The 20,418-nt window shown below is 40.7% G+C and overlaps 1 protein-coding gene across 3 annotated transcripts; it reads right to left on the bottom strand.

Annotated features, from left to right (window-relative positions):
• Window positions 1-1,325: 1,325 nt before the first annotated feature.
• On the bottom strand, window positions 1,326-20,418 carry sh3glb2b (SH3-domain GRB2-like endophilin B2b). 3 transcript variants are annotated; one of them, XM_070988406.1, is made up of 12 exons: window positions 20,217-20,418; window positions 17,216-17,357; window positions 16,656-16,667; window positions 15,571-15,699; window positions 14,661-14,794; window positions 14,293-14,385; window positions 11,533-11,595; window positions 8,486-8,509; window positions 8,271-8,360; window positions 6,316-6,416; window positions 4,586-4,826; window positions 1,326-2,177 (listed from the first exon to the last, which is right to left on the bottom strand). In XM_070988406.1, the coding sequence occupies exons 1-12, from the start codon at window positions 20,277-20,279 to the stop codon at window positions 2,070-2,072; spliced, it is 1,200 nt and encodes a 399-aa protein (XP_070844507.1). In that variant the 5' UTR covers window positions 20,280-20,418; the 3' UTR covers window positions 1,326-2,069. The 3 variants fall into 3 exon arrangements, with proteins under 3 accessions (XP_070844507.1, XP_070844508.1, XP_070844509.1); XM_070988408.1 differs by having other exon boundaries at window positions 2,001-2,177; window positions 4,660-4,826; XM_070988407.1 differs by lacking the exon at window positions 16,656-16,667.

The raw sequence follows: 20,418 nt of genomic DNA on the forward strand, positions 1-20,418 counted from the left end.
AGCTGAAAGTGGACTGGAGAGTGGAGGCAGAAAGCAAATATTATTCATCACTGCAAGTCCTACATGATCCTACAAAGGATAATTCTGCTTTATTACATGTTGGGTCCTTTTTGGGGTTTTAGCAGTAATTGTACTCACCATTTTAGTTACTGGGAGCTGGAAACATGGTAACATCACTAAAATTACATCCAACATATCAAGAAACATGAGCAGTCACACAATCAGGTAAGTCTCAAGGTCATCGATAAAACATGGTGAGTAAGAATGATCACTTTTCTGGAAGAGAGAGGATGAGGGTGAGGTGAGGGTTAGGGTAAAATGATTAGCCTAACTGTCAGTTGTAAGCATCCACCACAGTTTGACCACGGTTTGTACCCAAAACACGTCAGGTTGCTGTCTCTGGCCTTGCTGCTGTTCCACTAGCTCCTGTATCCCAATGTATGCTGTCAGTGGGGGTTTCTTTGATCTGCCTTTTTTTTTTAATTAAACATGTTCCAGGGGTTAATGATCCATATTGTCACACACATAAACATTTACTACAAAAAGCTTGCCATTAGAAGCTGAAAATGTGTGTTCTTGTGTGTAATTGACTGCTGAGATATTTAAGCTTTGTGGGGTTGTTATCAAGCTCAAAGACACCACTTGGGTCGTTAGTGCTCATGGCTGTTGAAATGCCAAATGTAGATACTCTCCTTGACAGGGATGACAGGACAGCATTATAGGTAGGGGGATAGGTATTGTACAGCTCCTCCTCTATTGAAGGATGGTTTCTCTATCTAATCTGAATAATCTAATTGGAATCTACTGTATGCAGTCCAATGCAGTGAGAAATGCACAGACTTGGGTATCAGGGAAACTTAACAACCATTAAACAGACACAAAGTCAACTCCTCTGGTCAAGACTCAGCAGTTTACCCCCACCTGAAAGATAAGGGACACTCATTGTTCCAGGACAACAATGTGCATATTTTGGACAGGGAGGAGAGATGGTTTTAAGAGCTTTTTATCCAGCTCTGACTGATCGGCTGTCACTACTTAATAGTAGTTCCGTGAGTACGTTGATAACAGACCAAAATTAAACTTGTCTGTCATCTGAGCTCTCTCTGCAGAAGTCTGTACCCATCAAAGATCTTTTGTGAGATGAAGCTCCACTCTATAATACCACTGTACATTCAGAATGGACTCAGTGTTTTATAGTTCCAACAACTCCAACAGAGTGATACATCTTCTCACTAGCAGATCGTACCATGGACTTGGTATCAGCTGATACCAAAATATTTTAGGATAGCTGATACCAAAATATTTAATTTTATGTTTTATTTAGGTTTTTTTTTTTTTAGTAGTTTTATTTATAGACACGCTCAATGAAATGGATGGCATTTGCTGTTTTAGGACAGCTCTCTTTTCAGTTTTCTGGATAATCTGGCTAAATTGTTGGTCTGTTAATGTCTCTCTATTCGTCTTCCACCTCCTCTTTCTTGTCAAACTGAATTTTGTGGTGGCCACGTCACTGTGTTCCCAGACCTCAGCAGTTACTTTGGTGAGTACAATTCATACAAAAATGAAACCCATCTCATAATAAAATGGAATAATGCTTTAATGGATTACACAAGGTCTTGGTCTTTGAAAGCCTCATGAATGCTTTGTGGGACTGAAGAAAAACTGAGTTTCAGTTTTCATACAAAAACTCCCAAACTGCAGTGTTGACAAAATGAGGGAGCGCAGCTTTAACTGTGGCCTCCTCACTCACTAGATACATATCACTATAATAAGAGGAAATCTGTAATGGCCCACGTGGCCACATGACATGACACTGTTGCTCAACACAAGCTGCAACTACCTCCCATTAGTTTGTAGAAACTCTCACAACAAGTTTGCATAAGTGTTTAAGATACCCATGGATCAAAAACACACTAAGTGTACTAAATGCACCCATGTGACAATAGATAGAGGTTTCTGCAAGTCAAGTGTGTGTGTGTGTGTGTGTGTGTGTGTGTGTGTGTGTGTGTGTGTGTGTGTGTGTGTGTGTGTGTGTGTGTGTGTGTGTGTCCGTCCTGTAGTTTGGTCCATTAGCTCAGCAGTTCAAGGTAGGTGACAGGGACTTTGCCCTTTTCATTCCCCCGTGCTCCAATCAACCAATCAGGGTCCATTCCTGGTACGGTGTATACTGTAATGAGCTGGAGAAAGAAAACAGCAAAGAGGGACAATTTGGCAAAAATGTTCTACCAAAATGGAGCAATGGAGCAAAAGAAAATACTTGAGGTTGTTTCTAAATGAAAGTGAAATAGGAAAGCATTGCATTGCACATCATGTGGTGGCACTTGCATCATCTTCCTCCTGCTGACTAATCTCAGTGTGTGTTTTGGATTTGTCCTGACTCATAATTTGGTCTAACTAGCCAAAGCATGGTAAAACGACAGAAGCTCACAGACACATATTTCATATAGCTTGTAATGGCAATACCACCACACCACTTAAAGTTTGGTTGCAATAATAGCTGTATAAGCTCTGTCCATCCAAGCAGACAGTGTTTTAACACGTTTAACACTACCCTAACTTATTATTTACCTGTCTCTGAATCACTTTAATGCAGTTCATCCTGTGTAACGATCATTTCCTTCTAGGCCAACTTTTCTAACGTTGGAAGATGCCCCCTGATTTGTTCAACTCAGACTGCTAAAGATATTAACCCATAAGAACCTGGACCCATTTCTCCTTCAAAGAAAATTATGGGGGATTGAATTGAATCAGCTAAATTAACTGAGCAGATCATAATCATTTTTCTTATTGTGACATATATGTCACATTAGGTTTTCCGTGACAATTTTAAGGTTGAAGGCCCAATGTGACATATATGTCATGACGATATTTATCTGACACACACACACACACGCACACACACACACACACACATATATATATATACACACACACACACACACACACACACACACACACACACACACACACACATTAGTGCTGTCAGGCGATTAAAAAAATTAATCTAATTAATTACAGGATTTGTAATTAATTAATCTAATTAATTGCATTTTAATCTCATATCTGCTAAAGGTCCCCAAATAAAGAATTTGAATTCTAGGACATTACAATTCACTGACATTCACATTACAGCTGGTGAATTCTTTTCATCACTGTAGTTCTCGACGGTAGCTGGAAATTAGAGTCAGATGACGCTATCTGAAACGCCTCTTTTAGGCCCTCGTCTTCCACGATTGAAATCGGCCTGCAATCAGCAGCAAACCACTTTGCGATTGAGTTTGTCAGTTTTTCTGTCGTGGCTTTGCTCATTCGTTTTCCTAACTCAGCAAGTGTGGGTTGGCGGAGTGAGCTCACGGTAGCACTAGCGGCACTAGCAGCAACTACATGCTTAGCGTTTAAATGATAATTCAGGCTGGAGCTGCTAAGGTGATAGGAAAATCCTTTTTTACACAAGGTACAAATCACTGCGTCCTTGTTAATAGTCCCGTCTTTGTTCTTTTTAGAAATAAACTTGCGGTTCAAAGGTCCAAGTAGGCTTGCCTCGCTCTCCGGTGTCGCATCCACGTCTGTTGTCACCCTGCTTTTGACTAGTGGCGCAGGTAGGATGCGACCTGCCACTGCAGCCTACGGGTCACTCAAAGGGCCAAATTTAAAATGCTTGCGCATTGACTTGCCACTCATGATTAATTGCGTTAATTTTTATAGCGCGTTAATTTGCAGCGTAATTAATTAATCTAATTAACGCGTTAAACTGACAGCCCTAATATATATATATATATATATATATATATATATATATATATATATATATATATATATATATATATATATATATATATATATATATATATATATATATATATATATATATATATGTGTGTGTGTGTGTGTGTGTGTGTGTGTGTGTGTGTGTGTGTGTATATATGTATTTATATATGTAATAAAGGACATGTTATGTAAGCATTAGAATTCTTAAATGGCTTGAATCTTACCTTTAGCAACAAAAAACAAGCTTTTTCAATTTAGCTAGTTTGGGTCACATATGCTAACCTGGCACACGGACATCTTGGAAATGTTGTTATGGGAACACAAAATTACATGACCTGTCACATGACCAATCAGGATGTTCAGTATGTGTCACTTAGGGACTTCATGAGTTAAAGCCAAGGATGAAGCTGTATGAGGAACTTTCCAGGACATTTAAAGGACTTGTGACACCTGTGTCACCGTGGGTTCTTTTGGGTTAACTTTGAGTGACACTGAATAGGAAGACATTTTTTCAGGGCCTCAGTGGACAGGAGTAATGATTATAGCTACCAATAATCCTTTCAGCATACATATGGACATCTGAACATTGTTTTAAGACAGACTTGAAAAAGGTGAACCTGTCCTTTCATTCTGACCCTGCATACTGTAGAATGTAGAAATACATACTGCTGATGTAGAAAATAGGTGGATGGATGGGATGACTGAAAATGAAAATTATGTTGTTTTATATTTCTTTCTTTTTTTTAAATTCAGACTGAAGGCAATGAGAAGCAGAAATGTTCAAAGTATATATAGGCTGTGTAATATCCCACTGTACCTCATCAGCCAACAGGGAAAGCTCACTGGCATCATGGGCGTCATAGTCATACAGGACCTTGGCCTTTCTGGTACCTGTGACAGGGGGTTGGGTCTGCTCCATAGTCAGCGTGTTGGACCTTTGGCTGGATGAGGAGGAGACTGTGGCCCCAGGAGATGATGGTCCAGACAGGAAAGCAGAGGAGACAGGGTTGGGGCAGACAGCAGCAGAGGGCAGAGGGGGTGGAGCAGCATTAGCACATCTGTATGAAGATTGGGAGACAAATGAAAGATATGAGTTGTTAAAGTGGATATCCTGTGCGTTTATTTGAGGCTGTTACAGATATCCTGCAAAAAGACAACCACATTATCACATCCAGGCACGTCCTGTCCACGTCCTGTCCTGCTGACAGAGCAGCCTCCTCCTGGTCAAGAAAAATGATGGAAGCTTAACTCTGCAGCCTTTCAACAAATTTATTTTGCTATTTCAAAAATGTATAGAATAGAATAGAATAGAATAGAATAGAATAGAATAGAATAGAATAGAATAGAATAGAATAGAATAACTGGGTCCAGGAGGTCTTCAAATACAGGACTATACTGTAACTTGCTTTGTGCAAAATATAATGAAACTGCCCCAGTGTGCTGCGTGCCTGGTGTCTCTCCCAGAGCGTCAAATACTGCTGCAGTGTCAAGCCCCTTGGTGTGCCTCATGCACCAGGCTTTCAACTATCTCCACTCTAAACCCACCCATGGTAATATCAGATGCCCAGAGCAAGGTGCCACAGTTTAAAGAGCAAGAAAGTCTGCAAATGGAACTTACTCACAAGCTATCTCCTGAACATAGAAACCAAGTTTCATTCAAATCTGATGAAGGGGGGACAGATGGGGAATTATTTGGTTTGTTGTGTTCATGTGGTCCCCAGGAACACTGGTGACCAATTTGTGGATATCAGGAGTCTCAGGAGAGGTTTGAATCAGCTTTACAGCAGATGGTTCAAACAGATGCAGTAACACATTGCTTCAGGCTTTTTATGCATTTACATTTATTGTGAATTATTAGTTTCAGTCTCAGATTTATATTGATCAAATACATTTAAAAAGAAGGAATGAACACAGGAACAATTGTTCAAACCAAACCAAACCTATGCCCTGGACTACTGATAAGAACTGTATTTAGTCAGAATCCAAAAAGCAAGCAAAACATAACAATAGGCCTCTGTAAGAGTTCTAGATGTGCTGTCACTCTGTAGAGACGTCAAGACATGCACGTAGGTCAAGATATCCTTGAACAACTGGAAATTGTCTCAGGAAGAACAAAGAATTCACTGGAATCAGTGTGATGTAACACTCATGTTGGATCAAGAATCACATACTCATGGGACTTGTCAAACTACAATGATTTGTGAGGATATCTGTAGACCCTGCCCTTTGGAAACAAGACAAGTGATTTTTGTGCAGCCCTTGCATTTTCCTCAGCAGTCTGGGGCTTCATCTGACACAAGGCAGCATATTGTTTATATCAGAAAACAGTTACATTTGAGTAAGCATTGAATGGCGTAAGCATATTACGCACCTCCAGCTGCATGAGCTGGAGGAAGTCTGTGCAAAAGCCAACCCTGGCCAGTCTGCAGTTTGTCACACAGTTTGTTATATGCTGTGTGACTGAGCAATAAAAGCACTATCCTAATCCAATCTGCCTCCATCATACAAATGCTACAGATGAAGCTACCGACATCAATTACTCCTCACCTGTTGAGCTCCCTCTGAAGGTCCTGCACATAGTGATGACACTGAGCGTAGTAAGTGGCCTGAGCCTCCGCAAAATCATGCAGGCAACGCAGGTGGTTGAGCTAAGGGGAGAAAGGACAAGGTAAACTTAGCATTCTTGTTTTATTATCATCACATTATCGTCAGAATTTACTGATATCCTCAATTCAGTTAAAAATTCACCGTAAATACAACCCTGATTCCAAAAAAGCTTGAACACTGTCTAAAACATAAATAAAAACAGAATGCAAACAGCTGCAATCTGTCTACCAATGCATCAAATTCAGAATAAGCAGATATTTACAAAACAACAAAAAAAAAGTCAGTAAGGTCAAACATTAAACATATTGTTGTTGCACTGCTCTCAGTAGAGTCAAAAAGGACTAGCAAATGATCACATTCATTGGAATCCATGTCTTTAATGGTGGTGTGTGTCTGATGCTGCATGTGAATGTGTATTCACATATTAAAATGAAATTATTCCTTCAAAAGTTCTTTTCTTTTTCACAGGTCAGTTTTCATGTGTTTCCTCAGAGGCATAGTTAAACATTTGGGGAAATACACTTAGTCAGCAGCTGGTTCACGGAGCTCTGTATCAAGACAAGAGGCCCAAACGGCTAGCCTGGCCCTGTCCAAAGGAAACAAACAGTCTGCTCAGAGCAGAGAAACAGTCTGGCAGGATTTTATGTTGAAGTCATGAGTCCAATTTCTCCCCAACACATACCCTACTCTGAGGAAAATTTTGACTGAAAATGTTTCAGTTGGATTTGTGGTGGTGGTTTCTGGTCTAATGCCTTGTCAAAGTGTTTTTGGCAGTGCAAAGAATTGTGGTGGGGAAATACTGAATCCTTTATCTATTTATATTGGTTTACCTAAAGCAGTCAAAATGAAAGAATATCTGGTCGAAATTTTTTTGTTAATCATAGCATGTAATACTTCTAGGTTGCTAAACCTCCAATCAAAGCTTGTTCACATGTCTGTGAACTTATGGTGTTTGAGCTTTGGTGACCTAAGATCTCACAGGCTTAGTTCATGAACTACTGCAGTGGGCGAGCTAACAGCCAACACTCAGCAAGCCGGGAAGATTGCTGATGCTTGTGAGTGACAATATAGCCACAAGTTAACATGGCAAGCCAAGAAGTACTGACTGACTCTTTGCTGTGCTGTGGCATTTTGTTACTGATGGTGTGAGGAAAAAGCCTCCCTGAGCCAAAGCTCCTTGTCACAGACACTTAATGCTAGTTAAATGATGCTAGCTGCAAATGGTACACTCAGTTCACACAGTGGATTCGAAGAGGTTTCCATACCATCAACTGCTTTGCAATTCTCTGCAAACTATTCTTCTTCTGTAGTGCAGTTTATACTATGATAAAGGAGGGTTAATTAAAGTGAACGGTGCAACACCCCTACCCCCTCTTTCTGAATGGGAATGTCACAGAAATTTGAGTGTCATGGTCCACTGAACCCTCAATCACATCCAGTGATTTCAGCATTCCACTGAAATGTATACATTTTTGCTGTAGTTTATTTATTCAGTCTGAGCAGGCTGGATACATTCATGCCAATTGATTTGCTACCACAGCCCCCTCTACCACCCTCACCTCCTCCTTATGTACTAAGCTAGTTGTTGATTTAACTTAAACTTTCTGTTCATTGTCCTTGAGGTGAAAGTGACTCGAAAGAGCTAGAAAGAAGCTCATGCATTAATCCTTTTGGGAGCATACATGTGTTCAGTCATTCTCAATAATCCTGCAACTCTGTGCAATCAATGTATTTTGCAAGAATACAAAACAATGATTCATACTGTCCATATCCTCTACATCACTACTCTGGACAGGGTGGTCTGGTGACTGCTGGTGACTAATGGTCTGGAGACTAATGGTTTTCCAGCACTGCTGGTTCACAGAAGGAAACACGTGACAGGTGTGGATACACACATGTGTGCTGCTGATGCCTTCCAGCAGCAGTCTGGTGACCTCAGCTTGTCGGTCAAACTCTGTCTGAGCAACACGAAGCTCATGCTCTGCCTGAAGGTGGAAATGAAAAGACAGGAAGAAAGTGTTGAAAAGGCTGTGCAAAGACAGGTAATGCTGTTCATGAAGCACTGACACTAACAGAGATAGACACGCTGTCCAGCAGTGAGGGTACTTACTTTGTCCACTTCTTCACTCAGCAGCTGAGAGATGCAGCATGAGAACAGAAAAAAGCAGTCATGAACCATTACCACACTCAAATATCAAATTACATTGACAACATAATTTGATAACTGTTGAATTAGAAGTTATGCCTGCTTCAATTCAGTCAATCTGTAACTATGAGAGGGACTAGCAAGGGACCTGCTGACTCTCAATTCAGGAAATATTTGGTTTTCTTATCTGCTGAAACTGAGTTAAAGACTTGATCTTAACCCCTGATCAAGTTTACTGAACTGATGTGCTTTTAATACTACAGAGATGTAGAGAGAAGTACAGTTACTAATTCAACAGGGATGACAACAACATGCCTTTCGGCTGCTGGTAAGTTTAAGTGAAGAAAAACAGTGATGAAAAATGTAATAAACAAAACTCAGTGAGTCACTCAGCTCAGTTTTACAGCTCAGTTGGATATCTGTTCCATTCATCCATTCATAAGTGCTGTAAAACTACACGTTCATCTCCGGTTTATTCGTGGTTGGGTCTTTGTAGCTCCACTTTCAATCTATGACTGTATAACCACCATGTGCTGCTGTGGCTGTGACAGTCACATCTGTAATTCTGTCTTCTTCATTTTGAACTGATGTGATCTTCACACCTGAAGTAAGGGATGCACCAAAAGTTTCAACCAGGTTTTAACCAGACTCACAGTGAAATGATATTATTGTGACCTTTACAAAGAGCATTTCAACCATAGAATGTGTGTAATCAGCGAAGCCAAACAAAGACAGAACCTGATTTGACCTTGAGTGTACTGTAACTATTTCAGTGACTGGTTGGTACCTGTCAGCTGCAGATATCGGCCACCAGCCTAAACTGAACCTTGATTCTACCCTCTGCAGATGTTGAAGTCTGACGATAGGTTGTGGTATTACGCCCCCCTGTGTTTAACGTGTTGTTGTGAAAAAGCACCTTTCCCACACTACATCTTTACAAACTTTACAAAAACATTAAAATATGCTTTTTTGAAAATGCATTCAGAAAATTATAATCTTTACAAAGATGGACAACATGTCAAACCGCCTGGATAATAAAGAGTTAAAACCAGCTAATGATGCTGTCTCTCCTAACCACCCAGTTTCCTTTGATACATCACTTGAAAAGTTAATATTTGCTTATTTTCATCAAGTCTTTCCTTACATAAAATCAAAGGGTGTAAAAGGTGCTCCATCTGCTTCAGTTAGGCTTAGACACTACCAAAGGGTCACTGATAATTACTATCTATCCAGCTCTGATTCGCAACCAGTTACTTTGCAGATAAGGATTTTACATGAACAATATGATCAGTATGATACAGTGTCACACATTAAATGACCCAGCAGCTCCATCTTAACGTACTACAGGATTTAAAATTCTACTTAAACGTTAATGCTTTAGTAATAATAGTCCAGTTCTAGTAGTATATAATTACAATCAGTTCATAATTCAAAATTTTGAACTAAGTTCACCGTTCCAAAAATGAACTAGTTCATAGTTCTTTTTTTCCATTTGTGTTGCTGTGAGCTATTATTTTTCAAAATTATTGCCACAGCCCAGATAGAAGCACAGACAGCAATTATTTTAGCAGTTGAAACACTGTAACTATGCGTCAGAACATACCTTGAAAGGCTAGCCGGGTGCTTCAGTTCAATGTGCCGTTTCAGGGTTGCTGTGGATGTGACTGAAGTGCAGATTTTCTTTTTGAAAGCCGGCGTTTGCACAGAAATGTAAGATTTTTCCTTCCTCACCAACCTTGTCATAAAACTCATTTAAATGATCATTTAAGAGACGCCTCCTTGCTGCTTTGCACCTACATGCTGCATTTTGTATGCAGTGGTGCGACACTCGTTGCTGGTGTTTTCCGCTACATATTAAGGCCTGTTTACAGTGTGTTTTAACCGGGTTTTCGCCTGGAAGGCTCTATAGAAATCTGGCACCCTATTGAAAGAAGTTAAACTGAGAGAGTGTGCCGTTCACAGACACCAGAATGAACGAGTTCACAGTTATGTTCATCAGGCAGTAATATAGTACGTTCAGTTCACGTTCGCCCAAAATATGAACGAGTTCATGAACTATCGTTCAATGAACGCATTCAGGCACAGCACTGATTACAACAATAGAAAATATGCACATAAAACTCCTGTAACATTCACACTTGAATACAGATTAAAAAACACACACACACACATGTGTAACATATAGTACAAACTAGCCTTCCATTCCTAAACACTAGAGTGGACACTAGAGAAGATAACCAGGATGGTGTGTGTAGAAACTTTAGGTCAGATCTAGCATGCACAGGGAGGTGACATGCTCACATGTTCTACTTTTAGTTCATGTTCCAGTGCACAACATCCTGATGTCATAAGTGTCATATTTATGCTGCAAACAACATGCAACAAGCATGCAACAGTGCTGTGCTATTTACTTTGAAACTATAAATCATTCAAACATTTGCAGCATGTGCATCTTACAGAGTTATTTAATAGTTGTCCTCCCATGCTGCATAAATATAGACGCCACAGGGAGGCAACAGTATAGTGCCACTGATGTGCTGCTGTAAACTGATTCCAGGTGTCTCCTCTGTGTGTTTGATGCAAGGTTACATATGATGGTAAGTCACGATTCTCTGACTGACAGGTATCATTGTGCTCACTGTCCTCAACTTGGTTTGATTTTGTTGATTTCAGTGGTTTGAGAGAGAGAGAGCGCTAAATGCTTTAACATAGCATAAATGTAGCACAAGTTGAGAAAAGTTGTAAAGTCTGCAAAATGACTGCAATGTCAGTTACACAGCTATCCCTGAGAAACCATACTATAAGCAACTGGTCATACCAGACCAAAAGCTGAATAGTCTGGTTTTAACATTTTCTTAGTCTATTAGTGTCCATGCTGCGGCCGAATGACACATAAAATCCAGTCCACTAAGAGTTCGAGTGCTTTATGCTGATTAGCATGTTAGCCTGGCTCCTGCTCAGAAGCATATGTGCCTTGTCTGTGTGCCATTTGTTTTACTTTGGACTCTTACCGCTGATGCACTGGCAGAAAGAACATAATTTCGAGGCCTCGTCTCCTGAAAATCAGGTGCAGCCTACAAACAAGAGCAGGGAGGAGGAATCACATGTTGGCACAGTCATGCAGTCACATTCATTATGCAAAAAAAAAAAAAAAAGAGTCAACCACAAGCATGTCGGCGGAAAGAAAACAAACCAGGAGCAGCAAAAGAGCAGATCACTGAGGACAAGTTCAAAGCAGAAGTCATAGAGCTGTTGGTGGTGGTGTGGTGAAATTATTTTCAAGTTGGAAGTGAAACTCAATGTAATCTATAACCTTACTGACCTGTTACAAAGAGCTCAGAGGTGTTAACACTGTCAGGGCCATGCTGGCGTCCAGGCAGTACCCCATCACTGTGGCTAATTTATTGATAGCCTTAAAAGCAATAAATTGTTGTCAAATGATATTCTTATGTTGATGGTTACACTAAACTAAGTGCTGAATTTATCTGCCCTTCAGTGTTTTCATTGATGTAATGCAGGGATGTTCTCAGCATTTCACTTTCAACCAAGTATGTGACTCTGACCACCTGACTGTCACTTCCTGTAGGAGCTAGTGAACTCAGTCCTTGTTGCTCTGATATTTTAAAGCAGGTTGTTGTCTGGTGGTGATTTTAGGATTGACTGTGCGTAGACTTGTCTAAATGTAAGGGGGGTGTGGACAGTGGTAAGGGTGGTGGGACGGCCCAGGACAGGGCACTCGAAACTAATTCTGACCAATGAAACTTCAGCAGAGTGTGTCACCAGTCCTCTTCTATACCTGAGTGTTATTAAGACTTTTATCTGCTGTTAGTTATTATGTTGTATGTAACCACAACAAAAGAGAGGACAAAATAAACATTCACATTCACTTCATTCAGTTGTTTTTGATCAGTATGTGTAACGACAAAATCTGCAACTCTGTCATCATCCTATGAGCCTTTTGTTCTGACATCAAGGTGTGATGGCTTCAGACAAACCAACTAATAGTCAGTGCAAGGCTTTAAGAAGCTTATCTTATTGAGGTTAAGATACTTGCAACAGGCACTGGAGGCAGAATCACTGATAACATGGCAGCCAGCAGAGCATGTGAAAAGCTTTCTGAAAATCTGAAGTAGCAGCTTGGTCAGTGCAGCCATGCCATCCAAAGAAGCAATCGACTTGAAGCAAAAAACAAGAACAAAAGGACTAAAAGTTAGTCCACAGAAAGCAAGACCTTATGACCTGAAGCTGTGTGCCTCATGCTATTCTGGCCAACATGTGATATTGCTGTACTTCTTTCAGCTTTTCCAGTTTAATATTTATGTAGGGATGTAGTAGATAACAGTTAGTACCAGATGCAACACGTTAACTGACTGCTTAACACAAGACCATGAGCTGTGAGGCCAAAGTGTCTCTCACTACAATCATCTTTTGTGAACTTTAAAGCTGTATTCATCCATTTTTGGCCACTAGGATGAAGGTTGGGGTGACTAACCTGTTAGCGAGCAATTGCCTATTTCCACATCCAGCAGATGATGCAGAGCAACTTTAAATTTCAAAACTCTAAGTCCCACTGCTGAAATAAGCACATTCTCTGACATGAGACAAGTTTGTCTACATTTGGATGTTTAGAATTTTGAGAACTGTGATTTTTACAGACTGTAAAAGATTTCAAAAAGTTTAAGAAAAGTTCAATAGTTCTTGTCCTGTGACCTCTACATTCTTTCAGCTACAGTTTAATGTCTGTAGCTGAAAGTATGTAGAAGCAGAAGCATATCAATGTGGAGTGGGTTTGAAGAGGATTCGAGGATTCCATAGACTCACTCTAATAATGGAAACACAGAGATGTCACACCACATTTGCAGATGACTAGTTTTACAAGGGGACGTCATGTGAGGTATCCTGTGCAAACAGGACTAACATTATCATGACCTCTGTGTTTGGTGAAATATGGTAGATCATTTACGGTGGAATTTTTACTTTACAAATCACTTAAAGCATTAAATGTATATGTATATGTCTGGGTGGACACGTACTGTGAAAGTACAGTTGAATGGTGAAAAGATCACAAACTCGCAGTTCGCCTCTGCTCTATGGAGTGTTTTAGCGTCTTTCAGCTCATTGTTTTGGTTTTATGGCCTATGACTCTCATCAACCTTGTTTCCAGCATAGCAGGCAGCTGTTTACAGTGAAAGAGCTCAGATAAACCCACTGTACTCTATCTGCCCTGCATCCCATACCAGGCAGACACAGTTAGCTATGAGCCGGTGAGCATCCTGTGGCATTTAGCAGCTAAAGAGTCAGATAATTCCCTTGAGAGTTGGTAGAGACCAAAACATGGCCAAAAGAACGTCATCAGGTAGACGCAAACTCTCCAAACGAATGATAAAGTTGTTGTTTGCCTGCTGGATGCGTAAATATGCAGCTGTTTACCAATATATTCTGAGCAACAACATTTTAAGGCGATAATATTATGTCAGTGTGGTGTTCACAGATTGTTCAGCTGCCCCAAAGTGGCCAAAGAAATTCATAAATACTACCTAAAGAGGTTATAGATTAAAATGTAAAAGCGTGTTATGGTGCCACCACCCAGCTATTCAGTGTTATCACTGTTTCCTGAGAAGAGGAGGACATTTCCAATCTATCTGCACGGTTTAGCTGCTGTGGGTCTCATGGTTACTGTCATTCATATACTATTACAGATGACAGGAGGAGGAAGAAGACAAATAACAGCAGCAACAAAAACAACAGTGATGATATGAAAGTCATCTCACCGCTGCTTTGGCTTCTGCTTGCTTGGCTTTTTTCAGCCGTGCTTTGCAGATATCAAGATCCAGTCGTCGATTCTCCAGCAGTCGCCTCTCTTTCTAAGGAGGACAGGACGGATCTTTCAAACACTCAAAATCTGCTTCACGACAAACCTTGCAACACTATTGAGCTAACACAGTGAGGGAACCAGCTCTGTATAAGGAAATATCTCATAGACAACAACACAAACACAGTTTTAGCAAGTGTCAGTGAGCAGCCGTGGCAATATATTTCTCCTCACTTGGGTGGTGTTAATACAAACACACTGTCTTCAAGCACTAAAGACTAAGTAATAAGTAGTAAGTAATTAAATGAGTCAGTCAGTCAGTCTTACTGATATGGTCCTCCAGTCTCCCTCCAAGAAGTTGCGTAGAGGAGTGAGGAAAGTGACAGCTGATGTATGGAGGAACTCACGCTCGGCTCCTCCCAGTCTCTTCTGGTATTCTCCCACTGTGATCAGGGTACTGCCTACAATTGACACAGTACATGCACACTTGCATTATACACAAGGTCAAATCTAACTGAAAATGTCACTTGATCGTCCTCTGGCTGAAGTTTCAACCGTTGATGTTATCCAGCTTTTTCAGTTATTCTGAACGAGGCAGTGGAAAAACCAACACAATGGGTGGTGTGACTGAGGAGCAGCGAGGGTCACTGCCAGCGGCTCAGCAAACCGATGCAATGCATACTGGTCAACTGGAAGCATGCCGTAGAGGCATTCAGACATCACGCCACCAAGAAATATCACTTTGACTGATAACATTATGTTTTGTGGCCAAGGAAATATAAGATATTTTCTGCATTAGGAAAAGGTGGACTAGTTAGAAGGTATGTAGCAGTGTGTGTGTATGTTCGTGTGCAGCTGAGCTCAGCTTCTGCACGGTCTGATGACATTCCTACTTTTGATAAGTGTTGATAAAATAACTCCATTGCCTTTCTAGTATCAGTTGAAATAATGAAAATCTTAATGATTCTTGCTTTAAATAATTTGGTGGCAGAATGCTGAACATGATGTCATGTGGTTTAGAAAAACGTCACCACATTCAGGTACAGACTGACACCTCCTGAGCTGTTCACCCGCTGTTCACCCCAGCTTTAAAAGAGCACGTGTGAGTTTACACTACGTAATTATCACTGCTAAAAGAAAGGGAGCTGCTTCAGGAATGCATCCCCAGCCCTCTCTGACTCTGAATCAGACAACACGTCTCATCAGCAGCAGCAGTATCAGTTTCAGCTCCACTGACCGTATGGTGTCTCTGGACCAAATTCATTGGCAGCATCCAGCATATACTGGCCCAGCAGCTCTGCGTTGGTCACCTTGGAGGGAAGCTTCTTATCCAGCTTGTCGTAGATGAACTCCTCTATTCGAGCACCTGGATATCAAGTGATGAAGAGATGAAACTGTACAAACCTAGTGGAAAAACACGTCTGTGCCTAATAATCAAATATACAAATCAAACAGTTAAATCAGAAGCTTTCTATTGCAACAAGTCAAATCATTTTCGTAAATATGATGTAGGAGAAATATGAGCGTTTTGAGGATATTTCCCTTTGCCACACTCCATCATTGAGCAGTATTTGTGACTGATGTTCCAGGGAGCAACAGTATACCTTCCCTGTATTTCTGTAAGCTGCCTTATGTCCCTGTCAACAACCCCACACTTCCTGCAGAGACGTTTCTTATTAAAAGCCTTCCACTTGCTTAATGGAAGGCTTTTAATGTGAAATACATGCAGGAAATGTCGAGTTTCATTGACAGTAGCTTTGCAACGATTGAGTATAACAGAAAGATGACTGTGTCGTTGCGGTACTGAATGAATTATTGCTGTGGAAGACATTATGCTGAATTTACCCTGTGAGTCATTGTAGTACAGGCTCTTCCCTCTTCATGTTTTTTATCCTGCCTTTATAAGTAACCTCCTTTCAATCTTTGTGCTGCTGCAAATTATTTGAGACCCTGTCATTTTAATCATTATCATTCCATCAGAAAAACAATTTTTATTTGAGAATTTACCCATGAATGCAGCATTGGCTTCATCCAATCAAACAAGTGCTTCCAGGTGTCTTCCTCCATGGAACGTCATTAGTAATTCAACACCTGTTTGTGTCTGGGCATAGTCCATTCACTGTGCAGCAGGCTGTCTCTCCTCTGAGAATGCGTTTCAGAATGTGCTACAATACAACCGTCTATCTTGTTCAAACTGTTAATGAAAAAGGTAGGTCTGTGCATGCTACACTCTGTATCATCTGTACTCATCAATGCTCAGGAGGCTCAAGTACCGTGAGCTCACACACACTTTCCTTACTAGTACTCTAGGAAATGACTTACCAGTGTGGTCAACTGGAGCATGAAGGGTTAAAAAATACACAGGGTTAGAGGGTTAGATAATGCTCCCAAAATACATCTACTGCTCTATCCAATGAAGTCTCTTAGAGATTAATGTGGAATCTCTCAGTCTTTTATCAAAAGTTATTTGGTAATAGATTGATTTGAGTAAAGGAAGCACAATTAAAATGTGACATGTTCAAAACATTAGAAGTTCTTTTAAGCTGCTACAAAGAAGGCAGCCTTTGTCCTTCTGCTTGTTTGAAATACATCTTTCAAACAATGTCTATGGAATCTCAGAGGGAACAAATGTCATCTTTTGTTTTCTGGTTACCATGTGGGCAAATGACTAAAGAAAATGTACTTCAAATGTACAATTACTTTAAATTATTATGTCAATTTTAATTTGAATTTGTAATCATTTTTCTCAGTCATTCAATTATACTTTGACTCGTCACAGATCCATAAATGTCATTTGTTTCCTCTGGTGTGATGGCGGGTTGTGAAAAACTTCCAGTTTTGAAGTCACATCTTTTCAAACATGTGTTTTTTCCTTCTCTTACTTGGGTTGGGCTGCAGAAGCACCTCTGTTTGTCTTAAGATCTTTTCAGTCCAGTTCCTGGTGCCATCAGCCCGAGTGATCAGGTTCTCTAAGTGAGGATCCAGCTCCGTCTTTTCAGCCTGGCCCAGCTTCTCCTCTGTGAACTGGAAGACACAGTCAGGATCCTGAGTGTTCATCGCAGGCACTCAGTCACAGCTAATAAGATACGTAGGCAAAGGATCTAATATATCTAATAAAAGTGAATGAAAGAATAATACTTAAGCTTTAAGCTTTCATGTGTATGTATAGTGTTGGCAAGCTAACACAAACTCAGATGGTGAATATTATACCTGCTTTACATCAGCATGTTAGCATTGTCATTGTGAGCACGTTAGCATGATGACATTAGCATTTAGCTAAAGCCCCACTGCGCCCCACAGAGCTGCGAGCATGGCCATAGACTCTCCATCATGTTAAAAAAAAAAACTGCTTCTACAAGTACATCAGTATAAGAGCAGGGTGTTTAACAGATAGTTTGTCCTTAGTCTCTGGACGACAAACTAAGTAATGTCGTCTTTGGATCTTAACCTCAGTCATATTTTTGTCATTTCCATAGGCCTTTTACAATTTTTTGCTACTTACAGTATGGGCTGACATATACAACAATACTGATACAACTGCAACATAAGCTGATACAGAGTATCAGCCTGGGACCAGCACAGGGGTATGGAGCTGGGTGGTCTGGGGCTGTGTCAGAAAATGCATGGGAAAATTTGTATTTACAGTATGTTGTAAAAAAGGTCTTCAATCTGTATCAAGTGAACAACAACAACAACAACAACAACAAAAACATTAAGTGTTGAATCACAACCTGAGCTGGAGATGATCATTCTTTGCTTTTATTACATCTCAGTTAGACTACAGGGATTTTCTTTGCTGCAAGACTGTTGACCAGGTCCAACAGAACAACTCGCACCAATCTTATCTTCCTTACATTGGTAAGACAGATAATCTGGGCTACTAACTGGGCTTTCAAGTTCAAAATTCAGCATGGTCATTCTGTGTACGTTATATATGCTCCATCTTTATATGAACAGTGGGTCACTCAGGTCTTCTGACCAGGACTTCACTGGACTGTCCCTCTTGCTCGCCTGAAAACAAAAGGTGATCATGCCTTTGAACTGTGGCTCCAACACTGTGGAACGCTTTTCCAACAGACCTTTATTCAGTGGTATCTGCTGAGGCTTTTTAAAAGCAGCTGAAGACTCAGTTATTCAAACTGGTCTGCCTCTCAGTTTTTTATACATAAAAAAATATTAAAACAGAGGCCAAAAAAAAAATGGTTGCCAGGTCTGACTAACAGAAGGCAGCAGCCAGCTGGACTTTAATGACACACATAAACGAGGAATTCACTATCACATTCTCGGTTCTTCTTCAAAAAACAAAAAACAAAAAAAAAACAGAGGCTATTAAAGGAGACAGACTGAGTCTCAATCAAAAAAAGAAGTGCAGGTTCACACCCAGACCCTCTGGGACCCCACAGGCCCCAGGTTCACTGTGAGGTAATTAGTTTGTGGGAATCTGATTAACCTTTTACTACCCACTGTCCAGGATGCTAGCACTTTGTGTACTATGAGGAGTTTCATCAATATGAACAAGTCACTTCTGACCACACCCCACAGTGATGTCACAGTGTACTGACACACCCTTCAGTACAGTAAATCACAGCAGCAAGATGAGAAATGAAACCACTGGACGTCAGCAAAAACAAGATAATCTGCTGCCTTTTTAAAGGCAACAGGATGTGTAAAAAAAACAGCAAAGAGCTTTCTTCTACTCTGTAATTCTACTGTTGTATGTAGGAATATAAAATATTAAACATGCTAAACATCAATGGCTGCCTTTGGATTGTTGAGTACATTCCTGGACCTATTGTATGCAGCGCAGTCCTCTGTTGTTTTTGTCCCTCAGTATGTCATCCTCCTCTGCAGCCCATGGCTTCCTGTGTTTACCAAAATGCCTCTGGACAACCTCCAGAGAAGTGATTTGAACTTGTTGCCTTCATGGATCCATTCAATCAAACGTTGCAGAATGTGGTCAAAATGAAGCTACAGTCGCTTACACAGTTGTTGGTGAACTCTGGGGCGTCTTGTTGTGAGGGAGCTGAAAGTCAGTGTGTCTTATGGTTGTTGTACAGAAACTAAAAATTAAAATGTGTTGGCCCAGCACCCTTTAAGAGATTCAGTTTCCTGATGAAACACACTCCTCTTAAAATAAGTACATAGCTGTCATTATCAATGATTTTATTTCATACTTATGCAGCTCTGAACATAGAAGCCTACCACATTTATCTAACAGGGGCTGTCAGATACGCTATGAGGAGTCTGTGATCATGGAAATGTGTCGCACAGCTCTCGCAGGATTCCCTTGTAAAATCTTTTACTTCAAAGCTTTCTTTATAATCTGCATGACTTAAGCCCGTTTACTTTTCGATAGGACGTTTTGATTAATTCGGCATGCAGGTTTTCCACCGTAATGTTAGGGGGAAATGTCTTCACGTTTTATCCGATACATAGAAATGATAGTTGTTGGGGCAGGTGGGCATGAGTTAAATAAATAAATAAATAAATAAATAAATAAATAAATAAATATATAAATCCACACTAAGGAGCACACTGCCTCTGCGTGTGATCCATAAAGAAGCCCTTTGCTGTCGATGGCTCGGAGGGAGCAGGTCTGCTGCTGTCACATGGGAGATCACTGTCATCAATAATGGATCGAGGCTGGACTCGCCTTTATCGGCTTACAGCACCGACCGCGCACATCAAAATACACGACAAAATATAGCTGATTTCATCTTTACTGCTGTAATTTATACGACCATAATTTGCTTTGTGAATGCTGTATAGATCCAGCCCCACGGCCCACAGCGGTGTGTCCATCCATCCACGCAGGACGCAGTGTGACAGTAAAAGGCTGCTCGGTCCGCTGCAGGGACGTCCAGCAAAAGATTCACGTCTTACCTGCACTGCTCGGGTGAAGAAGACCCCTGCATCACTAGCCAGCTTTTTCACGTTGAAATCCATGGTGCCGTGCCGAGCTGAGCATACAGACAGGGCTTGTTTGTTTCCCTGAGGAGGGAATCTTCCGGATCAGCTGAGATGATGTAGCAACAGACGCAGGGCTGAGGCTGTAATCCGCTTCATGGACGATCGGAAATCTGCT

The sequence above is a fragment of the Chaetodon trifascialis genome, chromosome 20, assembly GCF_039877785.1.
Source record: "Chaetodon trifascialis isolate fChaTrf1 chromosome 20, fChaTrf1.hap1, whole genome shotgun sequence".
Lineage (NCBI taxonomy): Eukaryota > Metazoa > Chordata > Actinopteri > Chaetodontiformes > Chaetodontidae > Chaetodon > Chaetodon trifascialis.